This window comes from Tiliqua scincoides, chromosome 10 (assembly GCF_035046505.1).
Source record: "Tiliqua scincoides isolate rTilSci1 chromosome 10, rTilSci1.hap2, whole genome shotgun sequence".
Lineage (NCBI taxonomy): Eukaryota > Metazoa > Chordata > Lepidosauria > Squamata > Scincidae > Tiliqua > Tiliqua scincoides.
The window spans coordinates 28,127,111-28,146,689 of NC_089830.1; the positions used below are offsets into that span (position 1 = coordinate 28,127,111).

At 54.6% G+C, this 19,579-nt stretch overlaps 1 protein-coding gene and 1 pseudogene across 1 annotated transcript; both read right to left on the bottom strand.

Moving 5' to 3' along the window:
• Nucleotides 1-1,414: 1,414 nt before the first annotated feature.
• DPF1 (double PHD fingers 1) lies at nt 1,415-16,261 on the bottom strand. The gene is made up of 12 exons (XM_066638402.1): nt 16,230-16,261; nt 12,783-12,943; nt 11,153-11,260; nt 10,299-10,426; nt 9,756-9,845; nt 7,519-7,597; nt 6,219-6,350; nt 4,489-4,539; nt 3,535-3,654; nt 2,027-2,139; nt 1,579-1,660; nt 1,415-1,485 (listed from the first exon to the last, which is right to left on the bottom strand). Exons 1-12 carry the CDS (start codon nt 16,259-16,261, stop codon nt 1,415-1,417), a joined length of 1,167 nt encoding a protein of 388 aa, XP_066494499.1.
• LOC136661906 (5S ribosomal RNA) lies at nt 12,118-12,238 on the bottom strand (annotated as a pseudogene).
• Nucleotides 16,262-19,579: the final 3,318 nt, after the last annotated feature.

The following is a 19,579-nucleotide window of genomic DNA, read 5'->3' on the forward strand; positions in this document are numbered from 1 at the left end:
TTTTGTCTTAAAAGTTGCTGATAGGAAAAAAGAAACCAGCTTTTTGTAAAATAAACTCCCCAGTGTTGTTCTCTGGAATCCACAAAAATTTTGTTGTTTTTGGCATGTCTCTGGAGAGGGAAAAATGAAATAAATGTTTCCTAGAAAAAAAGCCTTGTGTGTATGTGTGTGTGCTTAAGTGGAGCCTGCCCTGCTTTGGGCTGGGGTGGGTCTGGCTAGCTCCTTCTCTCCTGGTTTTGTCTGAACTGCAGACCTCGGCAGCAGATTCCTCTGTGTGGTACCCAAATATCCTCCTTGCTCTTTCTGTTGTTATGGCAACAGCTCAGTGGTGGAAAATGGTGTTTCCACAGGTGCAAGGATGGAGGGCGTGAGGGTAGGGGCTGGAGGAAACTCTTGCCCTGATTGCTGAATCAGTCTAGAGACCCACCTGGACCCAAGACTGCTGTGTAAATGGGATGTGATCAAAGAAGCACCACACAGGGAGGGGGGCTGTAATTCAGACCACATTTAATGCACAGAACAACTCAAGCACGTTAAAAGATGCAGGCAACAGAACAACACCGCGGTACACAAGGGGGGGCAGGGGCCACCGACTCTGCTGAGCCTTCATTGGCCCCCTGGGCTGCCTTTTCCCAGCCTCTTTTGCCCCCAACACCATTTTCCTGGAAGGGGAGGGGGAGTGGAACTTTCTACCCCATTCCACCTTTGTCATTTTTTAGCTTTCCCCAACATATTTTAAAATCCAGTAACACTGAACAGAATCCTGCCTTGTAGAAGTGCTGATAGGCCTACATTTCATCTTTACCCCCCCATCTGTCCCTGTCAAATTCAACAGTGCCCCCCCTCCGGACCAGGCAGTTGGGTGGGTCTCTCCCCACTGCTCATCCTGAACTTGTTCTGTTTAGCTTGAAAGGAAACTCGGCTGCCTGCCCTCTTGGAAGAAGGGCTTGCTGGCTCCTGTGTGGAGGGAGAAAGAGGGCTCTGAAGTGTGCTATAGCACCAAATTGGGGTGGACGGGGGACAAAAGACACACTTGGGACTTCATTCTCACAGGAGGAAAAGCAGGAAGAGAAACCACTTAAACATCATGCATCTTGGGGGAGGGGGTCCCTTCCCCACACCACAGAGGATACCCAAGGGGAGAGGGCAACACCCCTTTGTATGGCTTTGAGTCCAGTTCTGGCTCCTATGGCAAGAATGTGGGTAAGAGGCAGGGTCAGGGCCCCACTGCAGCAGGGGGTCTTATCTTCCTACACCCTTATGGGAGGGGGAAGGGGGTTCCCCCAGCCTGATTTGGTGGGTGCAGTGGCTCCTTCTGAGGCCAGGGTTCAAGTAGACACATCCAACAGCACCTTCCCCCTCCCTGCCGAGGCCTTGGGACATGGAGGGGGGCTGGGGAGGGCTGGGTGCCCGCCTAGGTCAGGGTAATATAGGCCGATGCTTTTTCCTTCAACTGCCGCAGGCAGAGGTGGCAGCTCCAGCTTCCTGGTGTGGGGAGAAGAAAAGGCAAGACTCTGTCACTCCCAGACACAGCTACAGGGACCAGGAGCCCCAGCCAGCCTTTGGGCGTGTCCTTACCTTCAGGGGGCTCAGCCATGGGGGGGCTCAAGCAGTACATGTGGTAGCCCCGGTCACAGTCATCGCAGAACAGCAGCTGGTCCTGCAGGGGGAGGAGAAAGCCCAAAAGGTTGCTGCCTGCCTGAGCCCAGCACAATTGCCTAAACGTTCCTGTTGCTTGGGAAATGCAGACTTGCTTGAAAGCAGGGACCTGAGACTAGGCACTGCTTTCAGTGACGGATGGGAAAGGTAAGCACTCTGCACACGACTAGAGGATGTGCCCCTTTTGTCTGACAGTCAAATTGAGCCCCGCTAAAGGGACCAGGTTGTTTTTGGAACTGGGGGGGGGGAGGAAGTGTCTCTAGAATGGCACTGGTGGAGAGTGGGGGAGGACTCTGGACTTGGCTTAGCTGAACACATGCATGTGCACATGAACACACAGAGGGTCAGGGCAGCCTGGCTCACGTACATCGTTCTCCGAGGTGCCACAGAGGCTGCAGCTCTTGCACTCAATGCACTGCCACCGATACGTGCGCACCGCAGCTGTCATGTTCACTGTGAACTGCAGGCAGGACGGGTGCCCTGGAAGGGAAGGAATGAAGAGACTGTGAGCCCCCCCTCTGCATGCAGGAAGTCTCCAATTCAGAAGAATCAGGCAGCAGGTAAGGAAAAGAAGCTCCTCCTCCCATTCCCCCCAAGAAGACAAGGTTTCTGAGTGGCCTGGCTGTCTTCCGCCCCAGTCCTGGTTCCCAGGGCAAGTCAGCTTATGTGGAGGAGGCACAGGAGGGGTGGTCTGTTGTTAGAGAAGCTGCAGGCAGGCTCCAGTCAGAACCAACCCAGGAACAGCTGAAGCACACCCCCCCCCAACTCATCACAGGCTCAGGCCAAGAGGTTGGGCTTTGTCTACTGCCATGGTGCTAGGAGAGTGCCCCGGCCAGGGCTTTCTCCCTGACAGTCCCCCATCTGGCTTTTGGAGAGGGCATCAGTCAGTCAGCCAACTGGTCACACCTTTAGGGCTGCACAGGCCCAAAGCAGCACCAATGGCTTCAGCCCAGGACTGCATGAGGAGCCAGTGGAGGCCTCACTGCTCACAAGGGTAACTCAGCTGCACCGTAGTGCAGCAGCCAAACACTTTCCAAGGGCTGTCCCACATGCAGTGTACTGCAGCGGCCCAGGCTTGTGCTGAGCAGCAAGATCTGGTAACGGGCGAGATCTTTCCAGAGGGGATGCAACTGGTGCACCAAATGTGGTCCCTGCTACAGCAGCCCCCTGCATGTCCATCAGCACTTGCAAGGTGCTCTATATATGCCTAGAGGCACTTCATTCTGTATCAACTGTGGTGGCTCTTGGCTCAAATTAACTACCATAGATACTCGCCTATAAGCCAAGAAAATTTTGACCCAAAAATCCATCTCCTCATCTCCTCCATCTCCTCATCCTATCTGGGGGTCAGGGAAGTTCAGGGGTGTTGCAGCTGCCAGCAGAAGCCCAGAGGAGCAGCAGGCAGGAGCTCACCCTGTGCAGTGTTGATCTGGCTGGCCATGCTTTACTTCCCCCAGTGCAACTGGTCAGCGCTATGAATTGGCAGGCAGGCAGGCAGCCGCTGGGTCTTAAAGCCTGCCCGCTACAAACTCAGTACAACTGCAGACTGGAAAAAAAATTCCCCTTGCTTCCTCTCTCCTCCCTCCCTCCTGGTTGTTCCTTACACAGAAGGGGGAATGGCACACAGTACTGCATAAGACATAAGGAATGTCTTTAGACACAGTTGTGCAGCTCAGATAACTTCCCCTTTCAGTCAGGCTCCAGATCAAGCTGCAGCTCTTGGCCATGCCCTGGACCCCTCTAGTTTCCCTCCATTCGCCCACCAGGCGGCCAGTTGCCCCAACGGCCTGCAGGGCACACCCCCTGGAATGCTGTATCACCCCAGTGGGCCACAAGGCTTTGCTGCTCCTGGCACACATTTGCACCCGGCCTCACCTGAACGCCCACAGTCTGCACAGGAGATGAGGTCCTCAGGGCAGCCGGTCTTCTTGGAGCCGCCTAGACAGAAATCACAATAACCGTTTGGTATGACTGTGCCATCCGGAGCTTTCTTAGCTGCAAAACAGCAAGGAGAGGCCGAAATCAAGGAAGGGCCACAATGACCCCCTGTGCATGCAACACGCGCCTCCCTGCCACGCAGGCACCCCACGCCCAGCCTCCCTTCTTCCCTCCCTTGCAGGCTGGGCTCTTCCTATGGCCTTGTCCACCTGCTGGGACCCTCAGCGGCCTGACTCTGCATCTCACCTCGCCTGTGCCCAAAAACCTCAGTCCTGCTGCTGCCACTGCCTGGCAAGACATGGCCCACCTCATCTGTTTGCCACATGAGCATGCTCTGGCAGTATGCTGCTATCTGAAGGTGATGTGTTGCACATACACAGTAGTGTGTGGCGAATACATAGACATGCTTGTGCACAGTTCATGGCATTTCTTACACAGAAGCAACCTCCACTGGCTAATACACTCTAAGTTTCTAGTTCTCAAGGCTGTGGGGGGGGGGAACCACTTTCCAAGTTCCTCCGCACTCCTCCCCTCTTTCTATTCCTTGTTCTCATTCAATTGCTGGCTATTTTTAGACAAAGCTTTGCAAATTATTTGAAATCCAGAAGCACAAGAGTAGAATAAAATTGTGCAATGCAAACATCGCCAAATGAGAGCTGCACTGCATAATTCTGCTGGTAAAATTTGCCTTGCTAGTGATGGAGGTTGAGGTGCTTGTTGTGGCACAGAGGGCTCTTGCAAAGACCCCAGCACTATTTTAGAGAAACCTGGATTATGAAAGGATAAACAGGAGCAGAAGCCCCCTGAGCGAGGAGGTGGTGGAGCTGCCCAGACCCTGCAATCCCTTTCCTGTCTCCACCTCCAACTTGGCCAGGATGCTGTGGGGTTTACCTGTGTGCTTGCGCTGATTCTCAGGGACCCAGTTGAGCTCTTTGTAAAACTCTGGAAGGAGCCAGAAATGCAAAACAGAAGCATGTTATAAAATAGACAGTACCAGCTACATGGCAGGCAAGCAAGCACGTCTTCTATCCAAGAACTCTATCAAGATCTTCTCCTATCTGAATAAGCAGAGAAGTGAGATGAATGCCTAAAAGAGACCAGCAGGTCAGAAGGAGAATGGCAAGACTTATGGGACTGGAAGGCAATCCTGGAATATCCCAATTTGGAAGTGGAAGGGGGGGAAGAGAGTGGCACACAGACCAGGAAACACTTCCCTTGTGGGGTTGAAGCCCTCAGCACTGGAGAAGGGGGCTCATCTCTAGAGAGCCCAGAAGGCTGAGGAGCTTGGGGGTCAGCTTGGGGTTTGGAAGAAGCAACTGCCTTCCACATGGGTGGGACCCTGCCCTGCCCCTCTTCCTTCTCCAGGGATTGTGGCTCTAATCCGTCCCTTCCCCCAGTCTGCTCCTTTGTCAGATTCTCCTACATCAGCATGCACTGGTCTCCATGGTAACTGAGTAGAAAAGGGATGGGATGTGTTAGTTAGGGAGGGGGGCAGAGAAAGACTCCCCTTCCCCCCTCCACCCCATCTACTACCTTTGGGATATAATGGGCTTGTAGGGCTGGATAATCTGGGCTAGACTTGATCAGACGGCAACTCCCCACTTGACCTCCACACAAACATCCCCCCTCCCAGAGGATCTGGGCTGATGGGACAAAGACTTCCTTTGCCTGCATGGACTCCCCACATGTCACTTCTGACAGTCAAGAGTCTTTCCACACCAGCATCTCAAACACATGAGTGCATGTCTGCGGGGAGGCAGGCATTAGCAGGCACACGGGGGGGGGGGCACATTCCAGCAGCAAAGGGTTGCTCAGCCCCTGTATGCCAGGAAGGTAAGCACCAGCCATACCTGCCCAATGCTCCTCCTCTCTGAGCCACCAGTGGTATCAGGCATGTGCAGAGCACACATGTGACATGGCAATTCCTTCCTCACTTCCCTGGAGAGCCCATCTCCATACACCCACCCCCACTCACTAGATATGTCTGGGAGAAGGAGGCTGCTATCACCACTAAGCACGCTTATGTTCTTATGCTCCTCCTCAGGGCTCTCCACCTAGCTGAGGAACTGCCAGACCCACCCAGCAGATGGCCAAGACAATCTTGGCACTGGAGGAAGTTGGAAGAGGAGACCAAAACTAAGCGGGGGGGGGGGGGGAAGGGGGAGGGAAAAGGGCAGGTCACTGCTTTCCACTCTCAGGAAAAGGGGAAAAAAACCCAGAACTGCCCCCAATTCATTTAAACTGATGCAAACTTCTGACACACCAAGAGCTTGGCAAAGAGGCTGAGCTCCCATTAAATGGGTTCAGAGAAGATGTTCCTAAGGTTGTCTGCAAAGCGCACGTGTCAATTCACACAGAAATACAACAATGTGCATTCAGGGTGATTTTGAGTGTTCAAGGTATGTCCCTCACATTGACTTCTTGTAACCCTCACATCAACCCTATAAGGTAGGCCAGTTGCATCACACGCATGCCAACCAATGCCAGGGAGGCCAGTGCATGGCTGTGATGGGACTGCTCAACTGACCCACCATCGGTTAACTAGCTCTGACGCTGTTCAAGAGCCCACAGTGGTGGGGAGGGGGGGTTTCCTGCAGCAGGCCAGGAGTGGGAGCACTCACGTTTGTGGTTGTTCTTGCGATGGAAGGACAGGGTGTGGCGCTCCGGCCCCTCCTCGCCCTCCTCCTCTGCCAGATGTGTGTGTGTGTAGTGGTAGCTCAGTCCAGGGCGGTTCTTGTAGCGCTTTCCACAGACTGAGAGAAAGAAGCACCGGGGACACGTGGGGAATCTCGAACCCTCCAGGCCGATCCCCTTTCCCCAAAGCACAAAGCAAACTCAGTAGTAATGGAAACTTCTCTCCTCCACCCCCCCCCCCAGCACACCCAGGATTTTGTCAGTGCGCAGACACTGTGTTGCATGGGAGCCCAACTGCCTTCACATGTACACTGAAGGGGCAAGCAAACCCTGTGCCCCTTCCTCAAAAATACTCTTTGGGCAGACACATTATGGACGGCTGAGACAGACCCCTCTTGCAGAGCCCAGCCAGCAACAGCCCACCAGGGTCTTGTGCACAGAAGAAGGGCCTCCCTTGACTTGGTCCTTCTGCACCTGGAGAGGCAGCCAGGGGTCCAACCTGCTGGGGCCCCCACTAACTGTCCCACTGAAAGGCAACCCACACACACGCTTCCTGCTTCTGAGGCAGCTGGTTCCTCCTCCCCTCTTTGGCCCCTAGTGGGTCATAAGAACATAAGAACAGCCCCACTGGATCAGGCCACAGGCCCATCTAGTCCAGCTTCCTGTTTCTCACAGCAGCCCACCAAATGCCCCAGGGAGCACACCTGATAACAAGAGACCTACATCCTGGTGCCCTCCCTTGCATCTGGCATCAAGGGGTCCTGCCACCTTGGGAGTGCTCTCCCCCAAGAGGCCTGCCTTACTCTCTCCTTAACATCTTTTCAACACCAGGCAAAGACTCTTTTTTCCTTCTGGAGATTTGCCATCTCATCCGGCTTCATCCTCCTCCTCAGCGCACGTCAGGCAGCTCTGCTGGTTCCATCCTGCTGTTTTCTGTCTGTCGGCCTTCAGGCTGCAGAGCAGGGCATGAAACATGCCAAGCCCACACCTGCAGGTCCATTCTCAGAGACTTCCTGCCCTGCTTCCACCCATCTCCTTCAGAGCCTGGGGGCTGACAGGCATCACTGCAGAGCTTCCCCCTGCTCTATGACTCCCCAGGCACCCCTGGGCCCCTCCCTGCCTTCCTTGGAAGGGTCGAGCATCCCTCATGAGGGTTTGGAGATGCACATGCAGGCCACGCCTCCTGCACCAGAGGCAGACTGGCAAGTGCCAGGGCAAGAAGGGGGGACACAGGCGCTTCCCACTGCTGACCCACAGCCAGCAAACCCCCCCCCCCCGACCACTCACTGTCACACACGTAGGGCTTGTCACGGTCCTCCAGCAGCGCCGCATCCTGCCTCTTCCGGAGCCCCCCAATCCCGTATGCCTGGGTTGGGGAAGAAAAGTGGGGAGACACCACAGTCTGAACATGGCTGCTTTCAATCACTGACAAGTCACACTTCTAGGTCTCGTGGATTTAGGGGGGGAGATGGGCAAAACTGTGATACGCTTCTGGGTGGCGTATCGCAGGAGGAGGAAAGAGCTCTGCGCAGTGCTGGGTTCTGCCTCAAGGCAGCAGCCCCTCCACATGCCCCCAAGTCACACATGTGCGCTGCCTGTTGAGCACCACTCACCTCCTAGTTCCCAACAACCATTACACGAACAGACAGAGTCCCCATTGGTAGCTCAGTCTCTTCACCACTACGTGGCACTTGCTTGCAAAGCACTGGAGCGCAGGGTCCAGCGCCAGCCCTGCTCTTTGCAAATCTCAGGAGAACCACCCAGCCACTCCTCCCCCACACAGTCCCACCTGTTGCACCATTTCTTCATCACCATCTCCTTTAAGCCTTCCACGCTGGAAAAAAGCAGGAGGGCCTCCATGGATTTGCAGGCAGGCACTCTCCAGAGCCCACAAGCAGCCCTGCCCTTTTGGTGCCCCACAACTAGTATTCAGAGGTAAAGTGTCTTGAAACATGGAGGCTCCATTCCTAGCTACCAAGTCTAAACAGAACACTAGAAGGTCCCACTGGCCCCATCTGAGCCCTTGCCCAAGAGCTGCCTCCATGGAGCCCACAAGGGAAGCATGAAGATCCCTCCCCACCCTGGCTGGCTGCCCCAGCTGCTTGCAGCCAGAGGTGTCCTGGCTCTGAACTGAGAGGGAGCTTCCCCCGACCACCACCACTAGCAGCCATTGATGGAGCTCTGATCCTCCTCTGGGAAGAATCCCCTCTGGGAGTCACCACATTCCATGGCCAGGAATCCCCCTAAGATCAATTCTGTGGGGCATCAAGCCCTTCCTTTTATCAGTCCTGAATTTTCCGTTAAACATCTGCACTGGGCAACTCCCCCCCCCCATTCATTATGAGCTGGGGAGACAAACTGCCCCCCCTGGATAAAAACTTTGATGATCTGCGCTTGAACAGTGTCCAAGGGATTTCTTTTCCTCACAAAGGTATCCTAAATAAAACCAACAGTAATCAATGCAAGCGACCAGGTAAACTCACCCAGAGCTGAGCTACAAAGACAAGATGAACACACGGTGCTTGCCAGAGCTCAGTCCCTCTTCAAGATAAAAAAGATGGACAAGCCATTTAAACTTTGCCAGAGCAAAGTCTGGGTCTCAAAATACCCAGTGGCCAAGCAGCAGGAGACGAAAGAGGGGTCAGTCGGTCATTGTTTAGCTCACACATGTGGCATTCTGAACTTGTGTGTGTGTGTGTGAGAGAGAGAGAGAGAGAGAGCGCCCCTGGGTTCTCCAGCTGTTAAGCTCAGATTAAGGAAGACTCTTTGAACTAACACCAACCTTAAGAGAAGCTGACCTACTTCCAGTGATTCCACTTCCAGCCTGAGATGAGGAGCAGCACTGCCTGGCCAGGGCACAAAAGGGAGCCCCCCCCCCACACACACCTCCTGCTCTCCAGTGCCACTGACAGAGTGGGATGGGACCTCACAGCTGTCTTTCCAAGGCACTGGCTGCTTTCCCAGGTGTGAATTTGCAGAGTTCAGCTACCTCCACTCCCAACACTGTAAATGCTAGCCTCGTCCCTCAGCTGGCCCCAGGTCTAGGGCAAGCAGCAAGCCCTGCCACTCAATGCAGCCCAGCGTGCCTCTCCAGGGGAGTGGGGGGGGGGAGGATGCAGCAGCAACCATGGCATGAAAAGATGGCAGTGTTTGCATCCCCCAGGGGTTTGTCTAGGCCAGTCTTAAGTAGTGCCCCACCTTCCTAACAGTGCCATCCTCTGGGCTCCCTTCGAGTACAGGGTGAGAGGACCATCCCGTGGCGCAGTGTGAACTGACTAGCACTCTGCACATGCACCAGCCTTGCTGGATCAGCCAGGCCCAGCTTGGCCAGGAATCCGTTTCCAGCAGTGAGGTTCACTGGCTGTCTTTGGGGTGACCCAAAGGTAATTCCAAGGTAATGCTGTCCCCTGCGGTGTTTATCCCCTGCATGGGTCATGGAGCCCCTGGCCCGCCAGGTTCCATTCAGCCGCAGCAGGTGCAACAGCCAGGTCCAAAGAGCCCCTGCCCTCCCCCACCCACCACACCTTGCTCTTCGCTTTGTTCTTCCGGCGAGGGACGTCATCCTCAAGGTCGTCTCCATCCAAATCATGCAGAAACTCCCCGATCGGTGCCTTCTGCAACAGAGAGAAAGAGACTGGCAACAGTGAGAGAGGGAGGCAGCTGGGACAGAAAGGCAGGGTCTCAGTAATCATCACAACTGCAACCCTGTGAGGTAGGCCTAAAGCCCAGAGAGCTGAGCCCCAGAGTGCCTTGCCAAGAGGACTCCAGGAGAGTGCTGGAGAAAGTGTGCTTGGGCGGAAGCCTGAGCAGAGACCGCTTGACTGGGTCAGCCTGCCCCCCCCCCACAGCCCTCTCCAGGCCGGAGAGACCCTCTTCTCCCCACACCTTCCCTAACCCACAAGGGGCAATCCGCCTGGCTAGCAACGCCAAGGGAGATCAGAGCAGGATCATAGGGGGGGGCCCTCAATGAACCACAAAGTTGCCCTGAAGGAGTTTGGGGGTATTCCATCTGGCAACTGCTTCAGGGAGAATCCTGGAGGGGGGCTCCAGCACTTCATCGCTCTCACCGGACAGTCTAGGACCAACTCCTCCTCCTTCAGCTCCGGCTTCTTATCCCCTGTCTCGGCACACAACAAGGCCTCCAGCACTGGTCCCTCCGGGAGCCCCCCCTCCTTCTTCAGGGGGGGCTCACAATCTGGGTGGGGGGAGGAGAGACTGCATCAGGCAAAGGGAAGTCCCAGCCTACCTCTAATCAACTCCCCCCCCCCCCAAAAAAAGCCAGGGCTACTCAGTAAGGAAATTAAATGGGGGGGAACATCTGACAGCGGCCCCAAAACAAGACACCATAAACCCTCTCCTCCCCAGTCAGAAAACTCACAAGGCACATTTTCCCTCCAGCACTGTCTCCTGAGTTCTTGGAGGAGTGTTTTTTTTACCCCCATCTCCCTTGTGATTAAACACACACACACAGTTGGTCTGTGACCGGCCACTCCTGCCTAAGCTCAAGACTCCAGTTCCCATTTCTCCCCTCCTGGACCTGCAGAGGCTGCAGTTTCCTGGGTCACTATGAGCTGATGTTTTTAGCAGCAACCTGTTCATACACCATCGCCAAGCAGGCTCAGTTGCAACAAGCAGAAATCCCTGCCTGGGGTTCTGGAAGGAGAAAGCCACAACCCTCTGCTAAATCCTTTCTCCACATCCTATATTTGCGCGTTAATTGACCTGCAGCTGAACTCTTGCAGAGCTTATGCAGATTGATTTTCACTAGTATGTTTATAGTTGACAGTGTGTATATTCTATCCTTCCAGCGCATGCACACCCTGCAAACTAAGATGCACAGAACTGCCCTTGTATACACACACACACACACACACACACACACGCACGCACGCACGCACGCACGCACACCCAAGCAGCTTACCAATCTTAAACTCACAAGGCCGCAGCCGTGGATCCTCCAGGATGTTCAGCCGTCGCTTCTTGCGCCAACACCGAGCTGGATATGTGTAGATCTGCCCAGGTGCTAGGCCTGAAGGAGGAACTGGTCAGCTAAAAAAGACCCAGCAGTGGGTGGGGTGGGGGGGAGCCTAGCCTGGTCTTCTCTGCCACAGACGGAAACTGAACTGTCCCGGCAGGCATCAATTTACCCCTGAAACTCAGGAGGGGCTCCTTTTTATTAATTTCATGCAACAAGGTAAAAAGAGAACACCTAGCAGGAAAGGCTGTGTGGGACACTGCCCTACCAGCAGCCCTGAAGGGGGGAAGAATGGTTGGGACTGGGGGACATGCCTGTGCCCCACCCTTCAGCGCCAAGCATCTAGCCCTCATGTGATTAGGACTCTTCCTCTCGGCTCCTGCCTGCATCTCCCCATTGGCACTCCCTTCTCCACTCCTCAGCGGCTTCTTCCACCTCCACCCTCCCCCTTGGGCACACACCTGGACTGCCTCTGGGCAGGGCCTACGAGAGGAATTCTAGCAGGGGGTACAGAGTTTGTTCTGGGCCCCTTCCCAAAGGGGAAGGGGGGCAATGGAGGCAGGCAGATTGGGGCGGGGGCTAAATAGGGCGGGGGAGGGTGCTGACACCCACAATAGTCTTTGGAGCTCAGGTCTACTAGGCTTCTTCATGGTCTTCTTCAGGTCTATCCGAACATGCAGCATTGGCAGATAGATAATGGTGGTTGGCAACCTTCAGTCTCGAAAGACTATGGTATAAGCCTACAGCACCCGGTATTCCCAGGCAGTCTCCCATCCAAGTACTAACCAGGCCTGACCCTGCTTAGCTTCCGAGATCATGGTATAAGCCTACAGCACCCGGTATTCCCAGGCAGTCTCCCATCCAAGTACTAACCAGGCCTGACCCTGCTTAGCTTCCAAGATCATGGTATAAGCCTACAGCACCCGGTATTCCCAGGTGGTCTCCCATCCAAGTACTAACCAGGCCCGACCCTGCTTAGCTTCCGAGATCAGAGGAGATCGGGCATGTGCAGGGTAACAGTTGCTTGTTGGCAGCTAGATAAAGTGATATGGAAAGCCAAACACACTCTCAAGTCTCTCTAAATCTTTGAAATATAGAAAATCGACTGCAGACAATTAGCAGCATCATATTTAGGCTCACACTAGAATGGATCCAAATGAACTTCTGCAGCAGCTGTAACCCCACAGCTGGATCTCTGAGCTTCTATACACTTCTTCATGGTTATGGGATCCACAAGACAAACTGTAGCAGGCCAGTTTCCTCCCAGATTTGACACTGTGTTGAGGAGGGTCATGGGTGCTTCCTGGGCCTGGTGTGCATGGCTTGCAGCAGCAATTAACACTGCATGAACATGGTTGGGCCCCAGCATTATGTGCTGGCAGCGAGTTCAGGTGAGATAGGAAAAATGCCAGGTCCCAGGAACTTTCTGGGCCCCCTTTCTGACCCCGTGCCTGGGTACAAATTACTCCCTTTACCTCCCTCTCCTAGGCCCTGCCTCTGGGTTCGAGTCAGCCCTACACGCAGTGCTGAGCACAAGAGCATGCAAGCCGTGGAGCAGAAGCAGCAGCAAGCCCACCTGGACCCCGGTGGGTCTTCTCCATCCAAATGTAGCAATTGTTCTGGGCAACCCCCGTCTGTGAGTCCAGGAAAGGCAGGCGCATGCTGCGTTCGGCACACAGCCTGGCATTGTAGCTGCGACAGTGTTCAATGGCTTCCCGATAAAAATCCTCACCTAGGCTGCAAGGAGAAAGCCACATTTTGAGATCCGCCAAAATCACCCAGACGCGATCCTTTCTTTGATCATCTTTTTAAGAACACCCCATGTGTGTCACTTCTAGCACAACTGGAGTACTTTCTAAATTGCTGTCCTTTAACCTGAACTGACTTGCAGTTGAACTCCTGCAAAGCTTGTGCTGTGTATCTTAAACTGCAGATGAGCTCTAGCAAGGAATACGGGTTGATCCAGTTCCTCAGCTCTTCCTTGATTTTCTCCAGTGTCCCTTAGAGGCCAGTTACATTGCTTAGTGAAGGCACAGCAACTCAAAGCCTCATTCTAAAGGCATTTACTATGAAGTCTCTTTCATTTCAGTGGAACTTAGTTTCAGCTGTTTTTAGGATGACTGATTGTGGTGGGGGGTGAAGAAGGGGGGCCATCGAGAGGTGCACTGTCAAAATAGCAGATGCACTTCAATGTAAGTAAGTGTAAAGTAATGCACGTTGGGGCAAGTAAACAAAACTTCACATATAGGCTAATGGATTCTGAGCTTCTGTGACAGATCAGGAGGGAGATCTTGGGGTGCTGGTGGACATTCGGTGAAAGTGTCAACCCAATGTGTGGTGGTGGTGAAACATAGAGTTGGAAGGTACCTAAAAGGTCATCAACCCCCTATCTGTAGCAGGAAATCCTTCTAGAGCATCTCCAGCAGGTATTTGTCAAGCCTCTGTCTGAAGATTTCCAGTGTAGGCGAATTCACTGCCTCCCTCAGCAATCTATTCCACTGCTGAACCACCCTTCACCATCAGGAATTTTTTCCTGAAGTTCAATCAGAATCTCTTCCCTTGCAGTCTGTACCTGTTGGATTCAGTTCTGCTTTCAGAGGCAGCTGAGGACAAATTTGTCCCTTCTTCCATATGACAGCCCTTCAGTGAAGAGGGCCAAGTCCATGCTCAGGGTCATTGAAAAGGGATGGAGAACAAAACAGCCAATATTGTGCCACTGTATGAATCGATGATGAGGCAGCACCTGGAGTATTGAGTCCGGTTCTGGCTGCCACACCTCAAAAAGTACACAGTGGAACTGGAAAAGGTGCAGAAGAGAGTGACCGAAATGACAACTGGGCTGGGGCGCCTCCCTTATGAGGAAAGGCTACAGTGTTTGGGGCTCTTCAGTCTAGAAAGAAGATGCCTGAGCAGGAACATGGTTGAGTCATGTAAAATTATGCAGGGGGTAGAGGGATATTCTTTGCCCTCTCACACAACACTAGAACCAGGGGACATCCACTAAAACTGGGTGGTGGGAAAGTTAGAACAGGCCAAAGGAAATATTTCTTTACCTAGCATGTAATTAATCTGTGGGACACCTTGCCACTGGATGTGGACATGGTGTCTGGCCTAGATGCTTTGAAAAGGGGATTGGACAGGTTTCTAGAAGAAAAGTCCATCAGAGGTTATAAGCCATGATGGGTCTGTGCAACCTCCTTGTTTCAGAAGGAGGCTACTTCAGAATGCCAGGTGCAAGGGAGTGGCACCAGGATGCAGGTCTCTTGTGGTCTTGTGTGGCCCCTGAGTGGGCCACACATCTGGTGGGCAACTGTATGATGATGGAAGCTGGACTAGAGGGGCCTTGGCCCGATCCAGCAGGGCTCTTCTTAGGTTCTTATGTCCTGTCAGATCTGGAAAGAAGCCCGAGACCCTTGTGCAAGACATAAGGTAGCTGTTGGCTACCAGACCAGTGACATCCTCATTCCAGAGCAATCACCTTCAGCTGACGTGACAAAACAGCTAAACCGAAACCCATGGCTGTTTGCTAGGAGGGACTGAAAAGAAAAGCAGCCACAGGGGAAAAGACCAGCAAAATCCCAGGTATCTGTAAGTCATCAGACAGTCACAGGATGCAGCCACAGTAATGAGGTGTGCAATACCAAAGCAGACCCTCCCCAAAGAGAGAAGGAGCAAGACCGATTGAGACCAAGGAACCCGAGGACCTTTCTGGCCTGAGGGAGAAAGCAGTTTGCAGCCTGAGCCTGCAGAAAAAAAGAGATGCTTGAGGAACAACATACCCTGAGGCCTGAGCTAGGAGGAGAAGTCACTCTTCTCCCAGTAAATTATGACTGGCCTGTGAAAGATGGTCAGGGGGAGGGGAGAGAGCTCCAGCCCATGGAACAGCCTGCTACAAGGCCAGGAGTAAGAGCGGATGAAGAACAGGGTACAGCCAGGGAGGATCAAATCACAAAGGCTAAGACAAGACCTGCTCCAGGGATCCACCTGCTACCAAGGCCATGGTGTGGCCAGCATATGGAGAGGAACTGCCTGCAGGCAGAGAGTCCTCCCCCCTCCACTGAGCAACTGCAGTGAGACTCAGGGTCAGGCCCCCCCAACTTAGAGGGCACGCCCAGGACATCTCTCCAGCCATGTTCAGAAACCTGCATTCTGGCATGCAAGGAATGGTGAACAACCCGTGGCAACCTTTCCCCAACCCGGGAGGCTGGCTAGACTGTTGCCCAGCACTCTCTCACTGGCCACCTGTGGGCATCCTGGTCAGGCAGAGACAGAGTAGCCCTCTACCCCACCCCAGCTACTCCCTCCTGTGGCCCTGGAAAGTGCTCCCTTGTCAGCGTGATGAGCAGGGTGCAGTTGCAGAAACCTTCTCATCAAATGTTCCTGGGGAGATACACACTGCCACACCTGGCTCCTTTGCACTCATGCATGCACACACCTGTACAGCCACACATGCTGCAAGCCGCTCTGCCCAGGCATGTGCATGCAACCCCCCCCCCCCACATGGTTCACCTAGACACAACACGAGCCAGTGCCCTGAACACTTGACATGCAGACACAGAGATACACACAGACGCCTGTGCAGCTGGGGACCACCGCCACCTCTCCCCGGTGCATGCATCCTTCAGAGCTAAGCACTTTTTGTGCATGCACATGCGCTCGCTCTCGCGCTCGCTCTCTCTCTCACACACACACACAGTTGGCACCCTCGCTGTCCATCAGCACATCCCCAGCAGCAACCCCCACCTGAGCCAGCTGCAATAAAACCAGACCAGCCTCCCCCGCCTGAGCCTCTCACCCCACCTTCCCTCCCCCCCCACAGCCCACCCCCCTCACTGCCTCTCCTGCCAGAACCAGACCCAGAGCAGCTGAGCCCATTTCTGGCCATGCAGAACCATCCATGCTTGGGGAAGGTGGTGAGGAGAAGACAACCATCCCCCTTCTGTACTCCCTCCCCCCTTTCACCACTGCCCCCATGCCTGCAGGGGAGAACATGCCACCCCCCAGATGTGGGGCACTCACTCACCATTTGATAGGCTTGTGCACAGCTGTGGCCATTTTGATATGGTATGCAAAATCCCTCTGCCTGCCTGGGCTGGTTGGAGAAGCAGAGAAAAAAATTATTTTCCCCTTTCCTTTCTTGCCTTTTTTTTTTTTTTTTTTTTGGTACCTCTCACATCAGAATATACTGTACAATTTTATTCATTCTCCAGCAGCCTGCAGGGAGGGGGGGCCAATCACTGCCCAGATCCTTTGAGCCCCGGTGCACCATGGGGAATGTAGTCCCTAGGCTTTAGAGAAGCCTCCCCCCTTTTGCATTATTATTTCCCCCCCTTCCTTTGGAAAGCTCTCCAAACACCAGGGTGGATGCCAGGCAGCTGCCACAAGGGAACTACAACTCCCAGAGGGTTCTGCGATTTGACAGCTACCAGGCACGCCTCCAAAGGGAGGGGGAGAGGTGGGATATAAAATGGGGGGGGGAGTTAATCCCAGCAGAATTCCCTTGCAAATTGGAACACCCACTTTTGTCCAACTCTCTTCCCAAGGAAGGAATACCCCCTCCTTCCCCAAGCAGGTGCGGGGGGGGGTAGCCAATGGCAGCAGAAACTGAAGGGAGGTGGAAATCAAAGATCTTGGCTAAACCCCAGTTAAACCCCCCTTCCATGTTTCAACCGGCTACACTGGCAGTGGGGCAGGAGGGGGAGAGAGTTCTGCCTTGGCTGTCTCAATGAGAAGTGGGGCAATGACACCAGACCTTGTGGCTTTTATCCAACCCTCCCCAGCAGCTTAATCCGATCTCCATCCAGACTTTGCCCCCAAACCTCTGTTAATGCCAGTATTGGACAATGGGAAGCCATGAGAAAAGAGTTCTCCTGAACAAGGACAGAGTGCTTGACCCTTCCCCTTAAGAAACCATCAAGAAGCTGCTTCAGGGGCTCTTGGTAGTGGCTCTCCAAGGTTTCAGGTCACGTCCAGGTCCACCTGGAGACCCAGCCTGGGAAACCCTCTGCAATGTGCACACTAAGCCTAAGCAGGGCAGCTCCATCCACTGAGCTAGGAAGCCTCCACATCCCTTCTCAGAAATGACTGTGCTCCTCCCAAGCCACCCACTTCTGCTGGACCCACTCAGGTCCAGAAATCCAGTTTCTGTGGATTAAGGCCTTCAGGGTTCCAGCCGCCTCACAGTCCCAAGTGGCCAGAGATCCTGCCAGTCTCCTTCATAAGAACCTCAGAAGAGCCTCACTGGATCAGGCCCAGGACTCATCAAGCCAAACTTTTGAATCTTACAGGGGCCCACCAGATGCCTGAGGGAACAGACAAGGAAACAAGAGGCCTGCATCCTGGTGCCCTCCCTTGCATCTGGCATTCTGAAGTAGCCTACTTCTAGAACCAGGAAGTTGCATATACCCTTCATTGCTTGTAACCTGTGATGGACTTCCCTTCTAGAAACCTGTCCAATCCCCCTTTAAAGCATCTAGGCCAAGTGCCATCATCACCACATTCAGTGTCAAGCGGTTCCACAGTCTAATTCCATGCTGGGAAAAGAAATATTTCCTTTTGTCTGTCCTTACTCTCCCGCCACTCAATTTTAGTGGCTGTCCCCTGGTTCTGCTGTTCTTCGAGAGAAAAAAGGACATCCACTCTATCCACCCCCTACAGAATTTTGTCTGTTTCAATCATGTCCCCCCTCAGGTGACTTCTTTCTAGAGACTGAAGGTCCAGGACTATTGTAGCCTTTCCTCATCAGCTTTCTTCCTCACCTTTCCCAGTTCCACTTTGTCCTTTTTGAGATGTGGCAACCAGAACTGCACACAATACTCCAGGTGTGGCCTCACCAGGGATTCGTTCAACAGCATCCTAATATTGGCCATCTTATTCTCCATCACTTTTTAAAATGATCCCCTGTGTGGGTCAGGCCAGCACCATTCCATCAATGTGCCCCACTTCTTCTTCCAGAACCCCACAGCAAAGATTGGGGCAGGTCCTCACGATTGTCACTCCCAGCGGTGGACAGGGCCTGGGGAATGCACTAAGAATAGCCCCTCCTCAAAATAATTTCAGCAAAGCCAGATGGAGCCCCAGAGCACCTGAATCCCCCCCCAACTCAACATGGGACTGGGTGCCCTCAGTACCCCTGGTGCCCTTCCCTTGTTTGGGGGCCAGCCAAACCCTCTAGCTGCCTCTCCCCCCTCCCATTTGGGATGGAATAGGCAGCTCCCCTCTTCCCAGGGTGCCCCCTTTGCTGGGTTGTTCAAATGGGAAGGGGGCAAGGCCACCTTAGGGCTCCAAAGGGGCAGGCTCTGAAGGAAGCCCCTCCAGGTGTCAGGCTCCTGCACTCTGCCTATGCTCAGAGGTAATTCGGCAGGGGAAAAAGGCCACGCCCCTATATTGGGGAGGACACTCACTGCATGAGCCAGACCCTCCTCGTCACTCCAGGGCCTGAGAAGTGGGGAGGGGGCAGAATGGGCTGCTCGTCCCGCCCCGCCCTTCTGCAGCCGGGGGGGGGCACCTAGGGCTAGCTGCAGTTGGGGGGATGGAGGGAGCTTCGGCATAAGGCCTGATCCTGGCGGGAGGCTTGGCTGGATGCCGCGGGGAGACGCTCCCTCCCAGGTCAAGGTGGCACCGCCACAGCTGGATCTCCAGGGGGAGGGCCGGAGTCAGCTGCAAGGGCTTTGTTGCGGGGAGGGGGCTGCGCTCTGCGCGCCTGGGCGCTCCTCGGGTCCCCGCCCGCCTCCCTTCGCAGAACAAAGCCGCGGAGTGCAGCCCCCATCCTGAAGGGGGAGGGGGTCGGTGGCAGCCGCCTGGGCATCCCACCCCCTGGGCTGCTGGGAGATGTAGTTCGACCACCTCCAATGCCCCCCGGAGCTGGAGATGAGGACGGTGGCGTAGCCAGGGGGGGGAAAGCGCAAAGTTTTGCAGGGAGCCTCCCCGCAGCGTGCAAGACGCCGCTCCCCTTCGGAGCATTCCGGGCGGGGGGAGCAAGACGGAGGGGTTTCCTAAGGGAGCGGCCCCTTGCACGCTGCGGGGAGGCTGCCTGTAAAACGTAGCGCTTTGCCCCCCCCCAGCTACGCCACTGCCACTCAGTAGCAGCGCCCCCATGCACAGGGGCAGTCTACCCTTGGAGTATTACGGGGCGGGCGGGCGGGCAACGGGGGAGAACTGGCACTTGGGTATAATCTGGCTAGCCAGGGCAGGCACCAGGACGCGGGGCCAGGCGGACTCGCCTATCCCTCCCCACCTGCCACCCCTGCCAGTCTCCAGCCTGAAAGGTGCGAACCCGGGCAGAGGAAGGAGCTGCAGCGCCCCCCTGTGGGAGGCTTCCGAACAGGCCGGCCAGCTGGCAGCCACAGGCGCCCCCAGGCAGGCGCCCCCCTC

Bases quoted from the DNA above. Each gene is read 5' to 3' on its own strand.
- DPF1 (XM_066638402.1), bottom strand. From the start codon at position 16,261: ATGGCCACAGCTGTGCACAAGCCTATCAAATG. The intron at 7,598-9,755 runs GTGTGGTGGGTG...TCCCCAACCCAG, and splicing joins AGAACAAAGCGAAGAGCAAG to GCATACGGGATTGGGGGGCT. The intron at 2,140-3,534 runs GTGAGGCCGGGT...CTTCCCTTCCAG, and splicing joins TGCAGACTGTGGGCGTTCAG to GGCACCCGTCCTGCCTGCAG.